The sequence below is a fragment of the Bos indicus x Bos taurus genome, chromosome 16, assembly GCF_003369695.1.
Source record: "Bos indicus x Bos taurus breed Angus x Brahman F1 hybrid chromosome 16, Bos_hybrid_MaternalHap_v2.0, whole genome shotgun sequence".
Classification (NCBI taxonomy): domain Eukaryota; kingdom Metazoa; phylum Chordata; class Mammalia; order Artiodactyla; family Bovidae; genus Bos; species Bos indicus x Bos taurus.
Window position 1 is genome coordinate 48,758,387 of NC_040091.1, and position 20,906 is coordinate 48,779,292.

General features: G+C 60.3%; 1 protein-coding gene across 4 annotated transcripts in view; it reads right to left on the bottom strand.

Moving 5' to 3' along the window:
• Positions 1 to 20,906, bottom strand: part of TP73 (tumor protein p73) — a 73,495-nt gene that overhangs the window by 24,351 nt on the left and 28,238 nt on the right. The window contains exon 1 of one of the 4 annotated variants that reach the window (XM_027565109.1): positions 13,031 to 13,295. The exons of the other annotated variants lie outside the window; for them this stretch is intronic. Within the exon in view, the coding sequence (XP_027420910.1) occupies positions 13,031 to 13,069 (39 nt within the window). The 5' untranslated portion in view covers positions 13,070 to 13,295. Of the gene's footprint in view, positions 1 to 13,030; positions 13,296 to 20,906 lie in introns of those variants that run through there. 4 annotated transcript variants of the gene reach the window in all.

Consider the following 20,906-nt stretch of genomic DNA (forward strand, 5'->3'; position numbering starts at 1 on the left):
GAGGGATGGGGGAGGAGCAGAGGGATGGATCGATGGATAGTTGGAGGGATGGATGGAGGAGTGGGGGGCAGCAGGATGCCCCTCCCACCATCTGGATGCCCAGGAATGAGCATGGGATGTACGCCTGCTCCCCCATCACAGGAGGCTGAGAGCCCTGTGGGTCCTGGGGGGAGGAGTCCCAGCCCACTCTCATTGTTTTTCTTTTCTAGGCGGTGAGCATGGCCCCTCTGGAGGGTCTTCCCTGTGCCTCCACTGAAGGCTGCAGGGAGCCTTCCTCATCTTGGCCGCAGAAGCATCCTATGTCCTGAGCAAGGTGGCCCAAACCAGGGGTCTCAGGTCTGTCCCCCCCTGCTCCATCCCCAACAGGAAGATGGCTCAGGCCAGCAGGGCAAACAGCCCTTGCCTCCCAGTTCAGGAGAGGCGGGAGGCTGCCCCACGACAACGTGTTCAGATTTTAACTTGTCCACATTCTTTTCAGATCTGAGGCGGGTGCCAGGGAATTAGTCATTGAACCAAAAGGAGCCGGGCCGATAGGATCTACACGCCCAGCAGCCACAAAGCAGGGAGGGGGATGACTTCCAGCAGGCTGGCCCCTGTGCAGGAGACCTTAATGAGATGTGGGACCACCGAGTCCAGAGAGGGTCCTGCCCCCTCTGCAGGTCCTCTTCTTGCTCCAACCTAGGTTCAGGGGCTTCCTGTGGTCTGGGGTCCTGGGAAGCCCCCCCACCCGCCCGGAAGCCCGAGGACAGTGGCCCTGTGCTGGGTCTGGCTCACAGGGGCAGATGCGGCCCTGGGGACACTGGGGCTGACCCTTCCTCCCTCGTGCTTCCCTAGGGACACCATGCCCATACCCTTGAGCCAGCTGTCCCTGCGGCTTTTCCCTGTGGCTTTGAGCACAGCTGGGAACCCGAAGATTAGAAGCGAGGCACCTCCGCCCTGAAGGGCCCTTTCTTTCCTGCCCACAGGAAACTTCGAATTTCCTTCCTCCTGACAGGAGCCTTGCTGGGGACCCCCGCCCTCCAGACCCAGCTGCTAAACAGGAGCCTGGACTTGGGGGGAGGGAGGGGAGGCCAGCGTAGTGCCCGAGGTCCAGGGTGGTGCACCCACCAGAGCCTGTGGGGGACGGGGGTTCTCCAGAACCAGAGGCCCCCCTCCCCCACTCCCCGGAAGCTGAGACGAGACCCACTTGGCAGCAGCGAGGAACTTGGGCAAAACCAGGACTTTTTTGGTTTGTTTTGCTTTCAATAAGAACTCCCAAGAGAGTGGGCTGATCGGGACACGCCCGGCCCGCGGCGGTCCACAAGTACCTACATGCGCGTGCAAGGCTCTGGGCCCGACCCAAAGAGGGCCGTGAGCGGGAGTCGGGAGCCGGCGGGTGGCCTCTACTCCTGCGTCTGAAGAAGCGCCCGGCCTGCCTCTGTGGCCTCAATGCCCAGTGGGCGGGCGGGTGGGGTGGGAGCACTGAGAGGAGGTTGGCCAAGCCAGCCCACTCCAACCCTCGATGCCTCTGGCTGAGCAGGACAACACCCCAGGGGCCTCTCCCGCCAGGACCACGCAGCCCCTCCCAGACGGTCCTGTCCGTCTGCTCCACAAACGCTCTCCTGAGGCTCTCTGTCTACTTAGAGCAAGACGCTGAGCCGGGGGAGATGGGCCAGAGCTGCCCTCTGGGTGCCTACGGTCTGCAAACCCACACGGGCAGGGCTTCTGGGTTTAGAGCGCCTAGGTTTATGTCCCAGCCTCCAAAGGGCAGCCGGGCTTGCTCCTGAGGTCAGTGTTTCTCCGGCAGGAATCTAGGGTGGCCCCATTTTTGCTCTGTGTGGGACCTTGGGTCCCGCATCGGGGAAGGCGTGTTCATGCACGTGCTCAGCACACACAGGGGTGGGGCAAAGGGTCCCACTTCAGGCGAGTCAGCAGAGGGAGGAGGTTAGATGGGGAGGGAGAGCAGGGACCGAGGCGGCCCCGCCCCCTGGATGGACACCCCGCTTGGCCTCGGGAGTCCCAGGGAAAGGATGGGGTTCCCCAAAAAGCAGTGGGGAGAGGTCCAAAGGGGACTGTCCCTGGGTGGCATCCTGTCCCAGCTCCTGCCCCACCCCACCCCCCTGTACCCAGCCCCCAGCCTCAGGGGCCTCCCTTCAGTCCCTCCTGATTGGCTGCGGGTTTTCCCCGGCACAAATTAGCCCCAGACTGGATGCTCAGAAGCTCTGGGTTGAATGAACCGGATCCTGGAACTCACAAGTAGACCCCCCAAATCACACATGTCCATTGTACCTGAGTGCTAGGCGCACTTTGGGGCCAAAGGCAGCTTCAGCCCAGGGCAGCCCTCCTGGGAGACCCTGGTGGGAGTGGCCCCCTGTGCCCAAAGTGCCTCTGCCTGCCCTGGGGCTGGGCTCCGTCGCAGGGAGGGCAGGGAGGCTTCCCCCTCTGCGTCCTCCTCTGTCCCCCACCAATCGCCATCCTAATCAGCCGTCTCCAGAACCAAGGCGCCACTGGGTCCATCCTTCCACTGTGAGCTGTGTTCTGTAGGTTTATAAGTATCCCATTTCACGTGTTTATCTATTTAGCATTTGTAAACCATCTCAAATGATTTTGGGGGGTGTCCCTGGAAAATAAACTGCCTTTTACAGCCTGTGTCTCCACCCCTCCTAATCTCGTGCCTCTCTGTGTCCATGACCATCTTCAACAAGGCTCCAGGATGCTAAGATCAGACACCAACAGACCACACGGTCAGGGATCCAGCACAGATTTACAATCAGGGACGACAAGCACTGATCTCTGGAGTAAAACATTTTTTTAGTGAGCACGGCAACAGAAAAACTTGTCAGTAAAATTTAAAACAACTCTGGAGGCTGAGCAGAGGGAACTGGGAAACACGGAGCTCAAACACTGATTCAGGGAGCATCTGTCTCAGCTGCAACGACACACCTGCACCTCTGGGCGGTGACGACAGCTCTGAGGGAGCCCGTTTCCAGCCTCCTAGTGACCCTACAGGTGGTGCCCCAGGGCCTCTGCTCGTGCTGTCTCCCACTCCCACTCACCCCCAATGCCAACTGTCTCCTCTACCGTACCAGCTCTCAAGCCTCACCTCTTCCCCGAAGCCTCCCAGGCTCTCTCCCCCCATTTCTGTTTTCCAGGGCTTCCTCTGCTGCTTCTCTGAGTAGAGTAACTGACACAGTGATGAACACCTGTGTGGGTCTGCATCCATGCCCACCTTTCACCAATGGCTTCTGAGGGTCAAGCAGTTAATATACTAAAAAGCTGAGAAGGGTGCCCAGCACCCAGCGTGCACGGAAGCGTCTGCTGTTGTTCCTACCAGCTCTCTCTCCCTCACTTGCCCCAGGTGGGCACGAAGGCCACAGTCCTGAGAGCTACCATGTGGACAGCATCATTTCCAGTTCCTCCTTTTCCAAGCCACAGGAAGGCCAGCTCACCCATCCTGAATTCTCCCGCATTTCCGGCAGAAACCGAAGTTTCATGCTTTTAAGGTTTCTCCTATTCATTTAAGGTCTGGTGAGGAGAAGACTGTCACTCAGGGTGCCCTCCCAAGGCCCTGAGGGTCTGTCCCAGAAAAGATCAGAAGGGACTCAGCAAGGGACAAAAAAGACAGGACAACTCAGAAAGTGCCAAAGAGTCTGTCTGGTGGGGACCAGCGTGAACAGGGACCCAGGACGAGACACATCATTGCGGGATCCCACTGTCCAGGGAGCAGGGTGGGGAGAGAGAAACTTCCCCGAGGCATGGGAGCCCTGACCTTAGCACAGGGCTCCTCCACCACAGTGGGCCATCCATCGGATGCCCTCCTCCTGCTCTACTTCCTATTTCTATGTTAAAAGCCAGCTGAGTTTCCTGCATGCCTGCAGTCACAGAAGCAGCTGGCCAGCACCGAGTTCATGGCCCTGAAGTGTGTGCCGTGGCCCAAGTGCAGACCTTATCAGAGCCTTGAGTACAGCCAGTATGTGGGGTATATGGGAGAGAAAAGTGGCAAGGAGCACTTGCTGACCTGAAGCTCCTGTCCCCGCAGGAGCCAAGCCTGCTCAAGGAGGGAGTGGGGGAGGGGGAGGGTCTGCCACACCTTTGGCTCTTTAAAACGGCCCCCCTTCCGGCAGAGGGTAGAACAGTTTGACAAAGAGCTGGTCCCTCCCCCACAGGCAGGGTTGAAATTCCACCAAATGGGGCAGCGCCCAGGTCCTGCCTCCAGGGAGCGCTGGGGGCCCCTGTCCATCCCAGGGCTTCCAGACCCCACTGGCCCATCCCAGCCCTGCCTCTACCAGGTGGCCTGGCTGCACGGCTCGGCCACTGTGTTCTCAAGAGGTCACGAGCCCTGGTGACAGCAGCCAAGCAGCGGAACGCCTGCTGGCTACGTCCCAGGGCGCCCATGTGGGCGCAGGTTTGCCCCCCGGGGAGTGGGTTGGGGCGGAAATGCAGGATTCTAGAGAAGCTAGCAGCATCCTGGGAAGACGCTTTTCTGGGCTGCCCTTTGTGCCTGTCCCTGCTCCTTCCGGGAGAGGGAGAGGCAGCAGGAGAGGCAGTGGCATTTAAGTTCCCAGCAGACTGAAAGGAACTAAAGGATCAGTTTATCTTTTTTTAATTGGGAGGTGGGGCTGTCCCTTTTCCTCTGGCTGTAAGCCTCCGCACCTTTGTAGAAACCATGGCAAAGGTCTCACACCCTTGACCCTCAGTTTGTTTTAGAAGCTGAAAGCGGGTCTCCCTGGATTTACATCAGGCCAGGAGTAGGACTGCTCTGTGTGGAGAGCAAGCAGGTGACAGCTGGCCTGGCGGCCCTCCCCAACACCCCCCTAAGCTCTTCTTGGTTTTTGACCTGAGCTAGGTTCACAGGGATCATGTGCGGGACCCTCGAGAACCAGCAGGGAGGTCTGGCTGCCAAGTCGGCCCTATCCATGTCCCCCATCCTTTCCCCGAGACTCCTGACAACAGGCAGATAAGATGTTTCCCAAAAACCCAGGAAGCCTAAACGCAGGTCCCAGCACAATCCCGTGTCCTTCCCAGATGTGCAAGGCGGCGACCCAACAGCCCAAGGCTTCACAACTTCCTCAGCTTCCTTCCCTCACTCCCTCCTGATTTCCATCCTTCCCTCCCTCTCCCTCCTCTTCACTTCCCTCCATCACTTCCCAGTCTCCTTCCCTCCCTCCCCTCGTTACTTCCCTCCCTCCATCCCTCTCTCCTTTCTTCTCTCCCTCCCTCTCTCCCTCCCTCCCTCTGAACCTTGCTGGGTCCCGGCAGACTCACTCATGCTGCCTCCACCTGCCTGTCTGCTGCACCCAAGTCCCCCAAGCCTGCAGCTCCCACCCTGCATCTAGCACTGCACCAGGGTCTGCAGACAGTCTTCACCACCCCAAGGACAGGCTCTAGGCTGCCCTCGTCTGCACACCAGCATTCCAGCTGTGCAAGGCTTCCCCACTGGCTGGCTGTTCTCCCCCAGAGAACACTTCAGCCTTTCACCCCAGGGAAGCCCTGAGCCCTCCAGCTCACAGCAGGGGCTCTCTGTCCCCTCTTGCTTCTTCCTTACTCCCTCCAGGCCCTGCTCTAGGCCCACATCCCCAGAAAGCCTTCTCCAGCAGCCTGGCCTGGCTGGTCCCTCCAGGCAAAGGGCCACAGCTGAGCCCAAAAGGCACGGCCCACAGACCCATCCTTTCCTTTCCAGGTAGGGGAACCTCCTGCCATGGGAGCCACATCACCCTACTGCACCCGTCTGCGTGGTCTGGCGGGGGACTTCTCTTCGGAAATCTGGTAAATATAGTAAGTCCCCTACATATGTACAAGTTCCGTTCTGAGAGCTCATTCGTTAAGTTCAATTTGTTCATAAGTCCAGAAAAGTTAGCCTAAGTACCCAGCTAACACAATCAGCTATATATACTACTGTACTGTAATATGTTTAAAATACTTTTCACACAAATAATGTATAAAAAAACAACCACAAAAATTAAAGAAAACATTTTAATCTCATGGTACCTTGGAAAATACAGTACAACAGCTGGCACACAGGGACTGGCATCGAGTTAACAGGCAAGAGTCATTGACTGGAGGAAGGAGCGGAGGTGGGAGATGGTAGAGCAGAAGGGTTGTCAGCAATACAAGACGGAGGGCAAGCTGCAATGTCACTCCCGCCTGCCGCGGATGGCACGGGTTCTGGTTCCTTGCTGGACTCAATTCTATCTACCCTCCTGAAAAAATGATCCAGGGATGACTGGGGAGCAGCTCTTTTCCTCTCGTCTCAGATGACACGGCAGCACTGGGCTGCACTCTGAACGGTTGGGCTGCTGCAACCTTTGTGCACCGTTCTACATTCCAGTCTTGTTCCTCAGAAAGGAAGAGTGTCTCCTCAAACAAAGAAAACCCCCGGGACTTCCCCGGTGGTCCAGCGGTTGAGAATCCCCTGCCAGTACAGATCTGCCTGCCTGCCCTCGCAGAGGACACAGGCTCGATCCCTGGTCCAGGAAATAAGACCCCATGTGTCCCGGGGCAACTAAGCCTAAGGGTCACCAACCGCTGAGCCGGCGCTCTGGGGCCTTCGAGCCGCAACAAGAGAAGCCCTCGCACTGCAACTAGAGAGGAGCCTCCACTCGCCACAACCAGAGAAAACCCACACGCAGCAACGAAGACCCATGGCAGCCAAAAATAAATAAAATAATTTAAAAGTGCACTGAAAAAGAAAACCCACCTGCCATTTCCCGCGTTCTGAGTCTTCTTAGCGGTACCAGCTGCACTACCACTGCTTTCGCACGTGCTTCTGGACCTCCTGGGCTTGAAATGAAGCCACTGCACCACCATACTTGATACAGTAAAGACACGAAAGCTCAACCACTTGGAGAGGACGCACACACGTGACAGTGGACGCCAGACACGTGAATAACTTACATGACTGCATCTTTGAAAGTTTGCAACTCAAAGGTTCGCATGTAGGGGACTTACAGTAGCATTATCTGTGTCTTCCTCATGGGACCACAGCGTGCATCTAGATCGGATGGGGGCTGGGTGCAAGGTGCTGGGCCCCCTGCCCTGTGGCCCCTCCCGATTTCCCTTGGGCTCAGATGTCACCTCCTACAGTGCGAACCCCAGCCTGTCATTCTCATCCCAGGTACAGTACCTCCTAACCCAGGCCTCCACCCTGGTGACCCCCTTCATCTTGCTCCCCGCACTGGAGGAAGGTTCAAGTCACCCCAGGTTTGAGGACCTGGGGTCAGATCTCAGAGGCTCTGCTTGGGGAGGGTCAGCCAGGCGCCCCCTCCTCTGGCATGCTCCGTCTGCTCTGACCTCTACCCCCTGCTCCCCAGAGGAGGATACCAAGACCAGACTTTCAAAATCTAGAGCATGAAACTTCCAACTCCCGATCTTCCCTGGCAGGCATGTCTGAGCTTGGGCACAACCTCGCCCAGAGGAAAGTGACTGACGGGCCGTCTGGGCTTCAGTTGGAGATAACCCGTCCCACTCAGAGCGGGACCTCCAGCCTGCTGCTATTTCCCACAGCGTCTCCCGGAGTCTGTGATTAAACGGATGGAAATGCCAACAAGATTCGACTTGTGCTTGGGGGGAAAGGCTCCCGCTCCTCCAGAAAATATGCACACACGCTCTCCTCTCTCGGGGCCTTGCCCAATCCTCGCCAGGGCCGTGTGGAACTTTCCACACATCGCACCAGGGGAACGTGCCCCCAGAAGCTCCGGCTGCGCTGCCGCTGAGGGAGACGTGTGTCTGCAGGACCCGCGGCCAGAGCCTCCGCCTGCAGATGGCGCTGCTGAGACAGTGAGGGCCCAGACTGGACCCAAGCGCATCCGCAGGGTCCCGCGTGGGTCGGGGGTCTCGGCCTGCGCCCCTGCTGGGCTCTGAGGAGCTGCCCCGTGAACAGGCAGGTGACCCACCGATGCAGAGCCTTTTTTTAACCACTGGAAAAGGGGCCCAGTCCACGTCCCACACCTCCCAGGGTGCCTGGAAGAAAGAGATTCTCGAGGAAAGTGGGGAGCTTGGTGATCCCTCATAGGCACAGCCAGCCGGGGTACGTTGGGGTGTTGGTTCGCCTTCCCCCTCAGCACCACTGGGGAGCGGTCAGCCCCCTTCCCCACTGCCTGCAGCCCCAGAGCCCGGCCCATGTATCGTCCATTCATCCTTTTGTCTGTCTGTCCATCCTGAAGATGCTAAGCAGGAAGACACGGAGGGGCCATCATCAGGGTGGACACACTCCTCAGTGGAGAGACTGTGAGAAGCACAGTGAAGGGGCAGGGAGGCGGTGGTGGGAGGGGAGCCCCCTGGGACGCTGGGGAGGGACTGCCTGCACCTACCCAGGAAGTCCTGCGGGCGGACCCCAGCCCCGCCCTCCAGCCCTGAGGCCCAGTCCAGCTTCCCCCGGTGTGGGAGGCAGCTCAGCCCTTCAACTCTCATCTCCCAGGCACTGGGAGACAGCAGTGTGCGGGCACCAACACACGGCTGGCTGCACCCTCCGGAGCTTAGCTCGAACAGCGGAGAGTAGTAGAGGAACCAACGAGAGAACCGGCAAGTGAGGCTTCACTACAGGCTGAAGACAAAGGAAGACAAAAACAAAAGCAGCCCAGAGGTGGCCCAGGATGTGGGGCTGGGGGGGACCCTGGCCAGTGGGGTTCTGTAGGCAGGAGGTGGAAGATGCCACCGGCTACCCGGGTACTGGGTACCAGGACATCTAGACTCAGACATTGGGGAGGGGGAGGGCCTTCAGGCCAGGGAGCTGCAGGGCCGAGGGCAGGACACTGGTTAGAGGAGCAGAGCTCTCCCTACGGGGGCCTGAGGGGGACTGAGAGGGGAAGGGACGCTGCTCCATGATGTGCTGCGTGAAGCTGGCACAGTCAGGGTCAGGCTGACTGGTTCCTGATGAGAGCGGGTGCAGCAGAAAGGGGCCAGGAAGAGCTCCCAGGTGTTGCCGAGCGAAGGGAGGAAGGGTGGGTTTTCCACCAACTGAGAGGGACAGTCACTGTGGGGACGGTGGGGATGCCAAAAGCGTGGGTGCTTTGGGGACAGACGTGGAACCTGGCAAAGGAGCAGGAGCCTGGGCTGGTGAGCCCAGCTGATGGGATGACCCCTCTGTCCCCCAAATCAGGCTCTGACATCTCCTTCCGGAACGGTCAGTCCTCCCCCCAGCCCCAAGGCCTTGCATCCTGGCAGCACGAGCTAGGGAGCCTAGCCCAGTGCCCGCACCCCCCAGTTCAGACCCATCTGCTCCCATCCACGGAACGCCTCCTGCCGAGTCCCCTGAGGCCCTCCCTCTTCTGTCCTGGCCACCCCGCCCTCAGCAGCCTTCCCCACCCCGCTCCCTTCCCAGGCTGCCCCTTTTGTCTCCTGGCAGAGTCTCTCCCTCTGCTCAGCTCCAGTTTGGGGAGGTTCAGGGGAGCGGCCGGCTTGTCTCCAGCGCGCAGCCCCGCCCACCCTGATGCCCTGGGCTCCCCAGGGGCATCTCTGCCCAGACCCTCCAGCACTCGGGACACCTGCCCCAGGTGTCCAAGCGGCTCTTTCAGTCCGAGACTCAGACTCTGCACTGTCCTCCCGTCTGTAAGGTTCAAGAAGCCTGGACCTTTTTCTCAGTGCCTCTCCTGCCCTTATTCCGAAGGTCATCTCCAAAGCCCCCCTCAGCTGGCCGCCTCCCGACACCTCCCCATCTCCTCCTTGCTCCGTGTCTCAGGTCCCAGGCATCGGGGTGGCACTGCTCGGCCCTCAGCCCCACCGGACATCCCCTCCCACTTCCTCCCAAAGCTTCAGAAACTCTACTCCTGTTTCTCCTCTTGTTCACCTGTACAGTGGCCAAGACGCGTCTCACACAACACAGCCAAAGCAGAACGCTTACTTTCACCCTAAATCTCACTTCTTCAGCTTCCCAGCTGCATAAATGCCGACTCCCTTCACCCAGTCACTTAGGTCCAAACCTCAAGCCCATCAGCAGCCCTGTCCAGGACCCCAGGGCTCTCAGCCCTTCCCCTGCTCCCTCCGGGTCCAAGGCTCCTGCGCTGTTCTCCATCTGTCTCCCGTGGCTCCCAGCCTCGCCCTGCCCTCCTGTGGTCTGCTCTCAGCACTGCAGATGGGGCTGCTTCTAGAACTCAGGAGGGATCCCGTCCTCCTCTGGTGTGCCCGGTGTGCCTGGGGAGGCAGTAGGCTCTCAGCTAATATTTCTTAACGCCCTGACTGGCCTTTCCCTCCTGAGCCCTCCTGTCCAAGGCTGCCCTTCCTGTAGGAGCTGTCTTGTCTGGGGGGTGGGGACGACCCTGCTCCTGGATACACGAGAGATCCAGGCACTGTGCCCTCCCATGCTGCCCAGCACACAGCACACACCTACAAACCCTATCCTGGGCCTGGCCCCCAGGACAGTGGCCCAGTCACCCAGGAGCCGGCCTTCCATAACCTGCAGACCAGGTGGACCTGGGCCCATCAATAGAGGCAGGCACAGGGAAGCCAGTGGCGTCCAACATGCCCGTCTCATGCTGTGAGGGTCTAAATTGATACACAGTGAAACAGGGGCCTGGGAGGCAGCTGGGTGGGGCCCCTGGATACCCACCTGAAGGACTATGGGACCATCCGGGTGGTAACGGAGCTCGTCCCATCTGAGGCACCCCATGGGCCCTCAGCTCCTTCCTCTCTGTGAGCTACTGGTCCCTGCAGGAGGGAAAGGCTGCTCTGACCAGTACCAACCCCACCCCGGCATCAGCTGAAGGACCCCAGTAAATGGGCCATGGCAGGGGGCTGTCCAGCCCTGCCTGACCCATGGGCGGTAGGAGGGAGCAGGGAGTCAGACATGTGCCCTCCTGGGTCACCCACCGGCACAGGGCTGCAGGCCGCTGCATCAGAACCAGAGCTCAGAAAGGCGGGTCCCCCAGGAGACCAAGTGGGCGCCCCAACAGCTCCATGCTTCCTTCCTGGCCAGTGGGCTCCTGATAACCACAGGAGCGACCACATGACCTCCAGTTCAACCCCGAGTGTTCATACCACTTCCCCTCTGCATACAGTGAGTAGATCGGAGGTAAGCTCCCCCGGGACGGAAGCGGAGGCACTTTTACAAATCAGAACCACCCAACCCAGCTCCCTGGCCCCAGAAGGGGCTCTGGAGGCCCCCACCTGCCACCAGAGCTGGTCTGGGCACCTGTTGACCTAATGAACGAACAGATGGCCCACGGCTACCCTCGGTCTGCAAGGAGGCCAGGCAATGACAGGGTTGGCGTTGCTGGTCCCCAGGGCAGGGCAGCAGCAGCAGGGAGGATGCCAGGGGGTCCCTCCCCACCACCTACAGCTCCTGCAGGGAGGCGGCGCTCCATGGCCCAGAACCAGGGTCTGTGCCCCGCATCACCATGCCTCCGCCTTCTCAAAAGGCAATGAGCTGCAGCCTCAGCTGACTTACACGGTGACACCCACTTCATGCAAGAGGACAGGCTGTACCAGAGTCCTCTGTGTCCGAGGGGCTCCCCAGCTGGCTGGGCAGGGACACTGGCTTCCAGAGCCTGGGACTCCAGGCTCTACCTTAAGTTCTGTGTGTGACAACAGACCCTGGGCAGCAGGAGACTGCCCCTCCCAACTCACTCACCATCTGCATGGACAGTCTGGGGTGTGGGGCTGCTCCCCAGGAACCCATTGTCTGAGCCCAGTGACAGGGGCTGGTGGGTGAAGTGAGCAGAGATGGGACTCTAACTGTGGCCACATGGGGTTTTGCCCTTTCTCAGGGCCAGGTTTCAGATAAAAAGTTCCCACCAAAGATGTGGAGACACCAGGGAGCTTCCAGATGTGGGAGCATGGTGTCAATGCCCGGTCAGGCTGTATAGAAAGGTCACATACCCTTCACCCCTCCTGGGCCACACCCATGACATCACTCTTGCCATGGTCTCCTGGGGACACCTACCTGCAGGCACAAACACATATACCTGTCCCAACACACGGTGCGAATAGCGAATACACCCACTGTCACCCACACGCCCAGACACACGCACACAAACACTTGCGTGCACACACACGCCCAGACACACGCACACAAACACTTGCGTGCACACACACGCCCAGACACACGCACACAAACACTTGCACGCACACACACGCCCAGACACACGCACACAAACACTTGCACGCACACACATGACTGAGAACCTGCAGGTCTTTGTGGCTCTGCACACGGCGCTTGTCCTCCGCTCACAGAGCTTGGGGACACCTGGACTCTGTCCAGCTGTTCCCCCACCCCTCTGCCCACTGCTGGGTCTCCCACAGGGCACACAGTACCCACGGACCCCACTGCATCCACCTCCCCAGCAGGAGAAAGGCCTGAGGGAGCCGCTGCACCCCACGTCCACCTGCTCAATTAGCAGCCTGGTGCCTACTGGCCCCAGGGACCCAGCACGTCTGGAAATGAGCCCCAGTCCCCAGGGCTCAGGACACAGGGGCCAGGCACAAGCTGCAGACCCGTCCTTCTCTCTGCTAGCCAACGGCCCTCATGAAGGGCGATAGGATGGCCTCAAGGCCAGCTTGTGGCCATCCCCTGACCTGCAAACTCAGCTGCCAGGAAACACCCCGTCACCACAGCCAATAGAGCAGCGTCCCAGGTGAGGATGCTCTTGACCTGGGAGCAGGTGGTGGCAGCCTAACAGCCCGAGTCCCGGGAGCAAAGACAACCTCCAGGGTACGCTGAGCTCCTGCAGCCGGAGGAAGGGCTGGGCGGGCAGCACGGCAGACTCCGAGTTCAGACAGTCCAAAGCTGGGGAGCATGGCAAACCCCACATCTCATGGCTGGGCCACTAGCTGACAAGACACCCACCCACCCTCCTCTTCCTGGCTACTGGTTCTGCCCCGCTAGCGGACACTTGTCCTCAGGGCATCTCCAGGATGGGCCGGCACCTCCCTCCTGCCTCTGCTCCCCCTGGATGGCGGCACCCCATCTCGCAGCAAGTGCCCGACCAGGGGGACGAGGGGGGACAGGCAAGAGAATGCCCAGTGACTCTTCCACCAGGCGAAAGCCCCACCAAGGCCCCCCGAGAAGGACAGACACAGGCACCCCAGTCAACCCAAAGGACCCAGGAGGTGCACCTACCGAGGCGAAGTGCTGCATGGGGTCACTGACGAACAGCATGGCGGGCGCGCGGGGCTCTGCACACGCCGGGGAGCTGGCGTGCTGTGGGGCGAGGCATGGGCGTGGGTGGCCGGGGGGCTGGGGGCAGGGGTGCAGCTGCAGGGCAGGGTGGACCAGGTGGACAAGCTCGCCGGCTAGGGGACCAGAAGCGAGGGATGCTCTGGAGCATGTGGGCTGGCCAGGGGCACTTTGGCTCTCTCCATCTCCCCAGTGCTGTCAGCTAGCTGCATCTAACAACAAAACGGGCGGCCCACCCCTTTATTCCTCATGACTGTTCATCAAAGTCCAGGGCAGGCCTCAGCTTGCCCACTGCTGGGTCGGACCACACCAAGGAGGCTGCGCAGGGAGGGGGCGGCATGCGGGGCCGCAGGCCAGCTCCATAATGGGGCTGCACTCGGCTCCTTCTGAGATGCTGCCCGCGGGAGGCCGTGGGGGCCACAGGCCTCCATTCCAGAGCACTGGGGGGCCAGTCTGGGCCCCCGAGACCTCAAAAGGCAAAGCCAGGCCACCCCGAAGGGAAGAGATGGTGCCTTGGCCCCAGCGCCTGGGGCTCAGTGAGTTTTACTTTTGCTCAGGGAACATGGTGGTCCCCTGGGGCCGCCCCAAAGGGCTGAGTGGAGATGAGACATACACGGGGTGACTGCGCTCCCCTGGGACCCCACAGGGAGCCTGGCAACAGAAAGAGCAGCAGGGTGTGGCCCAGTGCAGCCCAGCCTGCACCACAGACCCTGCCCAGGCTGTCTCTGGCCATGCCCCTGCTGCTGCCGAGGCCCCGGAATCAGAGGGACGTGGTCCAGAAGGAGGAGTACTTCCATCCCTGCCCACCACAGGACTGGATGGCACTGCCCTCGGCACTGCCAGGGGCTCGGAGACGGGGATCTGCCTACCTGGGGGCTCTGCGGTGATCACCACCTCTCCCTTCTGAAGGAACCATGCATTCTAATGTAACCATCTTTGGCACAAAGCTGCCCCTGGCATAGGGGCCAGGATCCTCCCTAGAAGGTCAGTTGAGCCCAAACCATGTGAAAGGAGATGTGAAGCTTCCAAGACCCCCAAACCCAGCTGCTTCCCCCAGCAAGGAGAGCTTAAAACCCCCCTCCTGGCCTGTTCTAGCTACATGCTGGGGAACTGGGAGTGGTAGGGGCTACACAGAGGGAGGCTCGGCCCAAGGATCCCATCAGCATGTCCAGCCCCCCAGGTCCTCTGCAGGAGGGGAAGGGGGAGCCCAGGCAGAGGACGTGTAGCCAGTGCCGCCCCCGAGGGTCTGGGCTGGGAGCCCCTGGCTCAGGCTCTTGTGGGCCTTGGTGGCTTTAGCCAGAAACATGGCTCAGCACGCTTGGCCTGAACCCCAGGGCTCTGGGTGGGTGTGGCTGTTACTTCTAACACACAGGCATCCATCACTCATAATGAGACAATCGAGGAAAATCGAGGTTTTGAGGTATAGACTGGTGTTCAGGAAGTGGGGCTGCAGTGGGGCCCAGGCTGTAAGTTCTGGCCAGGATGCCTGCAGGCATGAAGGCCAGGGACTGGGGGCAGCTATCAGTCAGTGAGGTTCCTGTGGGTGCTCTCAGGCTTGCCCCCAAGAGGATTGGGGACTTGGCAGGTGGCTGGATGGAGGGACACAGAGACAGGTAGTAGGGGGAGGGGGCTGGGGTTGAGCCCCCATCCCCACAGGGTATTGCGAGACACTGGGAAATTTTTGATCAAAAGTGGCGCTCTCCAGGTGGGCCTGACCTAATTAGGGAGCGGTCGTCCTGATGGCCTCAGGAGCCAAGGATGGGAGGGACCACGGCGGGTAGGGGGGCGGCAGTTGGTCTCTGGGAGCTGAGAACAGCAGCCCTGGGTCAACAGCCAACAAGAATTTAAACCTGAATTCTGCCAACAACCAGAGCCCAGAGGAGGTCCCAGCCCCAGACACGACGGTGGTCCTGGCTGATGCTTGGAGTGCAGCTGGTGGGGCCCTGAGCAGGGGGCCCAGTGGGGGGACATGCAGGACTCCCTACCCACAGAACCTGTGGGACAATAGATGTGTGTCGCTTTAAGCCCCTCTGTAGGTGGGGACTGGCTACACAGCACAGCTGACTAATACACCAGGGGAATGAGCAGGTGGCTGAAGACCTCGGGGAGAGAAAGGCCAGGGACCCGAAGGACCTTGGGCCACTAGGATGGCTGAAGGGTGGCCTCAGCCTCACTCAGACCTTCAGGATACAGGCAGGCCCTAGGAGGAGCTGGCCACCATGTACCTTGGACCAAAGGCTGCCCAGCGCAAGGCAGGGTCGGGTCTGAAGGTCTCCTCTCTTGAGCCCTGGTGGCAGCCCTGAAGGCAGAGGGGCCACACCCTACCTATACTGCAGGGACACCTGGGGCCTGAGAACCAGCACTGTCGCCGTGGCCTGAGCCCGGGCAGGACTGGGAGTCCCAGGATGAATAAGAGCGTTTTCAGCTCTCAAAGTGCCAGGCTTCTCACCTGTCCCAAAGCATCACCCACTTCCTGTGCATGTATCCAAAGTCCTGACCATCTGGAGATATGACCGGGGGACCTGGGCCTTTGCCCCCAGGAACTCCTTCTAGCTCTGTCCTCAGATGCCAGCTCTGGCCTCCCAGGTCACCCCCGGGGCCCTCGGCACCTGCTCTTCTGAATTTAACTCACTGGGGGTTCTGCCCCACCAACCACTTCCTCACACTTACAGCAGCAGGATGGGGGTATTTTCTTGCTTGGCGCACCTGTGCAGGAAGGGGTGAGTCACCAGAAGGGCACAGCTCAGGGTCCCACTCCTCTCAGTCCCTCCAGACCACCCACAGGCAGGTGGCTCTGTCCCCCACGCCCTCCTACCCCAGGAGGTAGTGACCTGGTGGCTGGCTGTGCACTCAGAGGGTCTTCTTACTGAAGTCTAAGGAAGGGCTGGTGGAGGCTCCCTGCCCCCGAGCTCCTGGCCCTTCCTCCGGACATGAGGCCCTCCCTCCGCCCACCTGACCCCTTCTGGGGGCTGGCTCAGTTCCCGCTCCTGACAGTTCCTGCTCCGGGGACTGCACACACCCCTCCTCCTCCTGGGCCCCCTCCCCAGGCCAGGAAGTCCTGTCCCGGGTGAGTGCTGGGGTCTCAAGCCCCCAGGAGTCTCCAGGTTTTAACCCTGGCGTCTCCCTTGCATAGCTTGCTGGGCACCTGAGGAGGAGCGACAGGGCTCCGGGGTGGATCAGCCCCCAAATGTCACCCCCTCCACGGTCCATGACAGCTGTCACCAGACAAAGGCACCAGGAGAGGCAGGAAGGGCTGCAGGCAGGGGGCAGGCATGGGCAGCTAGCCCAGGAGGCTCCCAGATGCTGGGAGGATGGGTGGGGGAGACGGGGGAGGGGTGGTCAGGGCCAGCCTCAGCATCAGCTGAGCTCCCCTTCCGTGCATCTTCACAGCTGGCAGAGCGCTGCCCCTGTTTTGTCCTGAGGGACACCGAGAATCAGAAGGCCAGGACCACCCAAAGCCCAGGCCCACACGCGGCACAGGGTGCATACGGCCGCTGCCTGTTCTGGGCCCTACGGGCATGCACCACGGGGGGCTTCATCCTGTCCGTGCTCCACACAGACTGGGAGTGGGCCTCCAGGACCAGAGGAGACCCTACAAGCTTCCCCTCGTCACAGCACCTGCCCAGGGCCTAGGGGCCACCTCGATGCTCATGCCCTCTGTGCCGCCCTCCTCTCAAGCCCATAGGAGGCCAGGTGCTCCCCTCTCTCCTCTTGGAGAAGGTGGAGCCCTATGTCTCAGGTGAGTCACTCAGGTTCTGCACGGACTAGAATTGGAGGCCACTGCCCAGGGCAAGAGCCCCACCAAAGGGCCCCTAAGGTGGGCCCGGGGCACTGGTCCTTCCTAGGCACCGCAGGCTCTGGGGCTGGGGGCAGCTGCTCCCGGGCCCTCCCTGGCTCCACTGTTCCAGGTTCCAGACAGAATGGCTTTCTCAAACTCGGGCTTCATCCCTGGTGTCGCCATCACATCTAACGTCTGTCACACCCTCTTACAGGCTGGGCACCAGCAGTCATCCTTAAAACCCTGATGGTTTAGATCTGCATTGACCCATTTCACAGACAAGTAAACTGAGACCCAAAGGGTCAAATAACTCCAAGCAAAGAAGATGTGGGATTGGTATGGGACCTCCGAGACCCCAACCTCTGCACATCTCGGCCCCATGGTGCCTGGACCCTTCCTGAAGCAACCTCCGGGTGTCCACCAGGAATCTGTGCTCTGGGGCTCCTCCAAGGCTAGGGGCCCATTGCTCCCGCCAGGGCCCTTCCCCTTTAACTGCCTGATTCAGCTTCCTCAGCTGCCCAGCGTGGCAGGAGGGTGGTCGGAGGCCCCACAGGGCTGGGGGAGCCTCTGCTGGGGCCCCAGGCAGCCTGTCACCCCAGCTCCACAAGTGAGGGCACCAAGGCTCAGAGACGTGGGGGAGTCGATCCTGGTACAGACTGGCTCCTCAGGTGAGGCCCTGCCCACCCTGCCTGTCAACACTGGCCACTGACGCAGTGGGTGGGGCACCCGTGGGTCCCTGTGGTCCGTCTCCTGATAGAGCCGGGGTGCTGCTCAGGTACCTCTAGTCCAGCAGGAAGGAGTCAGCCTGTTCACCAGGGCAGCCAAGGGGGGTGGAGAGCCAGGGCCCCCAACCACAGTAGGTACCACCCTGGGACCCAGGGCCCCCAACGCCAGGACTGCCTAAGCCTCATCTTTTGATGGACGAGCCCCACAACCCAGAGAAGGGGGTGGCCCCAGAGCCTGGGGATGGGGTGCTGGTGCCCACTGTCACAGAGGCCAGAGGCCAGAGGGAGCGCTTGGGGGCATGTGTGTGTGTGTGTGTGTGTGTGTGTGTGCGTGCGCGCGCATGCACATGTGCATGTGCTCAAGTGCACAAGCCTTTACACGGAGCCTGAGTCACAACTGCAGGGTGGGCAGAGATGAAAGCTTTTGACTGTGCAGCCGCTGCTCTCTTGTGACCTGAGGCCTGGCCTGGGGAGCACCTGACCTGTCACCAACCTGGAGTTGGGGGCTAAACTCACTGCCCTAGCCCCAGGCTTTCCCTGATGAGGATGTGGACGTGCAGATGGGTGGGGGTGGAGGAGGCACTCAAGACACCGCCCACCCCGGCATCAGCAGGTCCCCACCCTCAGCAGCACTGTCCTAGAGGCTGCGTTCTGGCCAGAGGGATCGGTTTCCAGGTTGGACTTTAACAGCGCCCAGTTCAGCTCTGTGGGGCTCCCTGCCAGCACCCTGGGCTCTGTGGGCCCCTCCGGGCCCCCAGAAAACTCGGGCATCGGCCCTTCCACAATGCAGCCTGGTAGTGGGCTCTGCAGTCAGCTGTCCAGCTGCATCTCTGAGTCCCATCTTTGCCTCTGAGCGATGTCAGGCTGCATGAGGGTGAGGCTGGGCTGCAAGCCAGCCCCTAGACCAGTCTCTGCTCTCAGGATGGCCGCCGGGGGTCAGGATGAGGCACTCAAAAGGGTCCTGGCTTCCCTCACCCACCCCTGCCCCCAGCCAGGGCAAGCATGGTTCCAAGTATCCCCAGATGCCCTCTGGGAACCCGTAGGACTTTTACTAAGAGGCCTGTTACTACCTGCCAGACTCAGTCCTCTTGCTGGCAGAGATGGGGGATCCCATCCTCATTGCCCCATGGCTGTGAGGGAAGTCCTCTCCAGCCAGCCCAGACCTGCCAGCATCAGACATCCTCCCTGGAGAGAGGTGTCCCACCCCCACAGGACCCTAGAACTGGCCTCTCCTGATGCTGGGTCATCAGGGTCTCCCAGGCCTGCTGACCCTCAAAGGCATGAGCTGGGTAGCTAGGAGGCGGGGCTCATGGAATTCTGGAGATAGACCTCTTAGGAGACCGTGTTCAGGGGTCCTCCCACCCTGGAGCTCAGTGGCAGCTCCTGTTGCTCCGTAAGGTGTGTAGAGGGCGGGTGTCTGCTTTTTGATTGTGATGTAAGCCCTAACACGGCTTTGGGTAGCTGAGGCACCCACTTCAAAGACATGAATCTCCAACAACAAACACCTCACCAGCTACACAACTGAGTCAAGAGCCCAGCCACCCCACCCCTGACAGCCCCATCTCAGAAAGCCCTGGGTGACCAGACAATGGGTCTTGGAGTGACCCCACATCTCCCTGCCGTGCTTTAATTCCACTGCTGGATTTTAAATTCACCAGGAAAGGGACTTCCCTGGTGGTGCAGTGGTTAAGAATCTGGGGTGCAACACAGGGAATGTAGGTTCAATCCCTGGTCAGGGAACTAGAATTCCACATGCCGTGGGGCAACTAAGCCCATGCGCCCCAACTACTGAGCCTGCACACAACTACTGAGCCTTCAGGCCGCAACTACTGAGCCCAAGCGCCATAGCTACTGAGCCCACAGGCCACAACTACTGAGCCCAAGCGCCACAGCTACTGAGCCTTCAGGCCACAACTACTGAGCCCAAGCGCCATAGCTACTGAGCCCACGGGCCACAGCTACTGAGCCTTCAGGCCACAGCTACTGAGCCCAAGCGCCATAGCTACTGAGCCCACAGGCCACAGCTACTGAGCCCAAGCGCCATAGCTACTGAGCCCACGGGCCACAGCTACTGAGCCTTCAGGCCACAGCTACTGAGCCCACTGGCCACAGCTATTGAGCCTTCAGGCCACAACTACTGAGCCCGTATGCCACTGCTACTGAGCCCACGGGCCACAGCTACTGAGCCCACGGGCCACAGCTACTGAGGCTTCAGGCCACAACTACTGAGCCTTCAGGCCACAACTTCTGAGCCCGCGCACCACAACTACTGAGCCTGCGTGCCACAGCTACTGAGCCCGTGTGCCACCACTACTGAGCCCACAGGCCACAGCTACTGAGCCTTCAGGCTACAACTACTGAGCCCGAGCACCACAATTACTGAGCCTTCAGGCCATAACTACTGGGCCCACACAGCACACCTGGGGAGTCCATGCACCTTCACAGAGATCCCGTGTGCCACAAGTAAGACCTGATGCAGCCAAATATAATAAAAGATCATTCCAATAAAATAATAATAAATTCACCAGTAAAGAGTGGAGGCCCAGTCCCTAGGCACCCCATCCTGGGCCCCAGTACAGGCAAAGCCACCAGTCTTCTCTTTTTCCACTCTCCTCTACCCCCTGCAAGGCAGGTAGTAGGGTTCAGGTGAGCATTATAACCCAGAGCATCACTACTGACAGGCTGAGACCCACCCATTTATGAAGGATGCAAATGTCCAGGAGGGGCGGACCTGGAAGTGAGAGGTCAGGACCCGTGGCCCCTGGGGAGGTGTTGGCCGACTGGGAAGGGTCTGAACAGACAAGATGGCACTACCTGGCCCAGCACAGGCCTACCCTTTCCCAGCATCTGCCTTGGTTTCCTCACCTGTAAAATGGGAATACAACAGCTGTGTCTGCCCCAACAGTCTCCTGGGTAGAGATAGGAGGCTGGGCTGAGCAGGCAGATTCCTCCAGTCCAGCCTGAGGGGCTCCTCAGAGGCAACGATGTCACAGGGTCTCGCTGCCCCCTGAACCCCCAACCCGTCCTGGCTGCCACTGTCCGAGCAGGTACCTTCCCCTGTCCCACTCAGGCCAGTGGGCCCTGGGCCAGCTCAGCATCAGAGATGGACAACAACAAAGAACACAGGGACCCTTCCTCCCCTGCTGCCCTTTCACCCTGGCTCAGTCCCCTGACTGGAGCCCCCCACCCCCACTATTCTCAAAGGCTTGTGTGCTGGGATACGAGCTCCAACTCCTGGAGGGGTCTCTGGGGAGGAGGCAGGCTCTGCCTCCAGAGTTCCTGGCCCCACCTCCCACATGTGCCCTGGCCCTGGGCC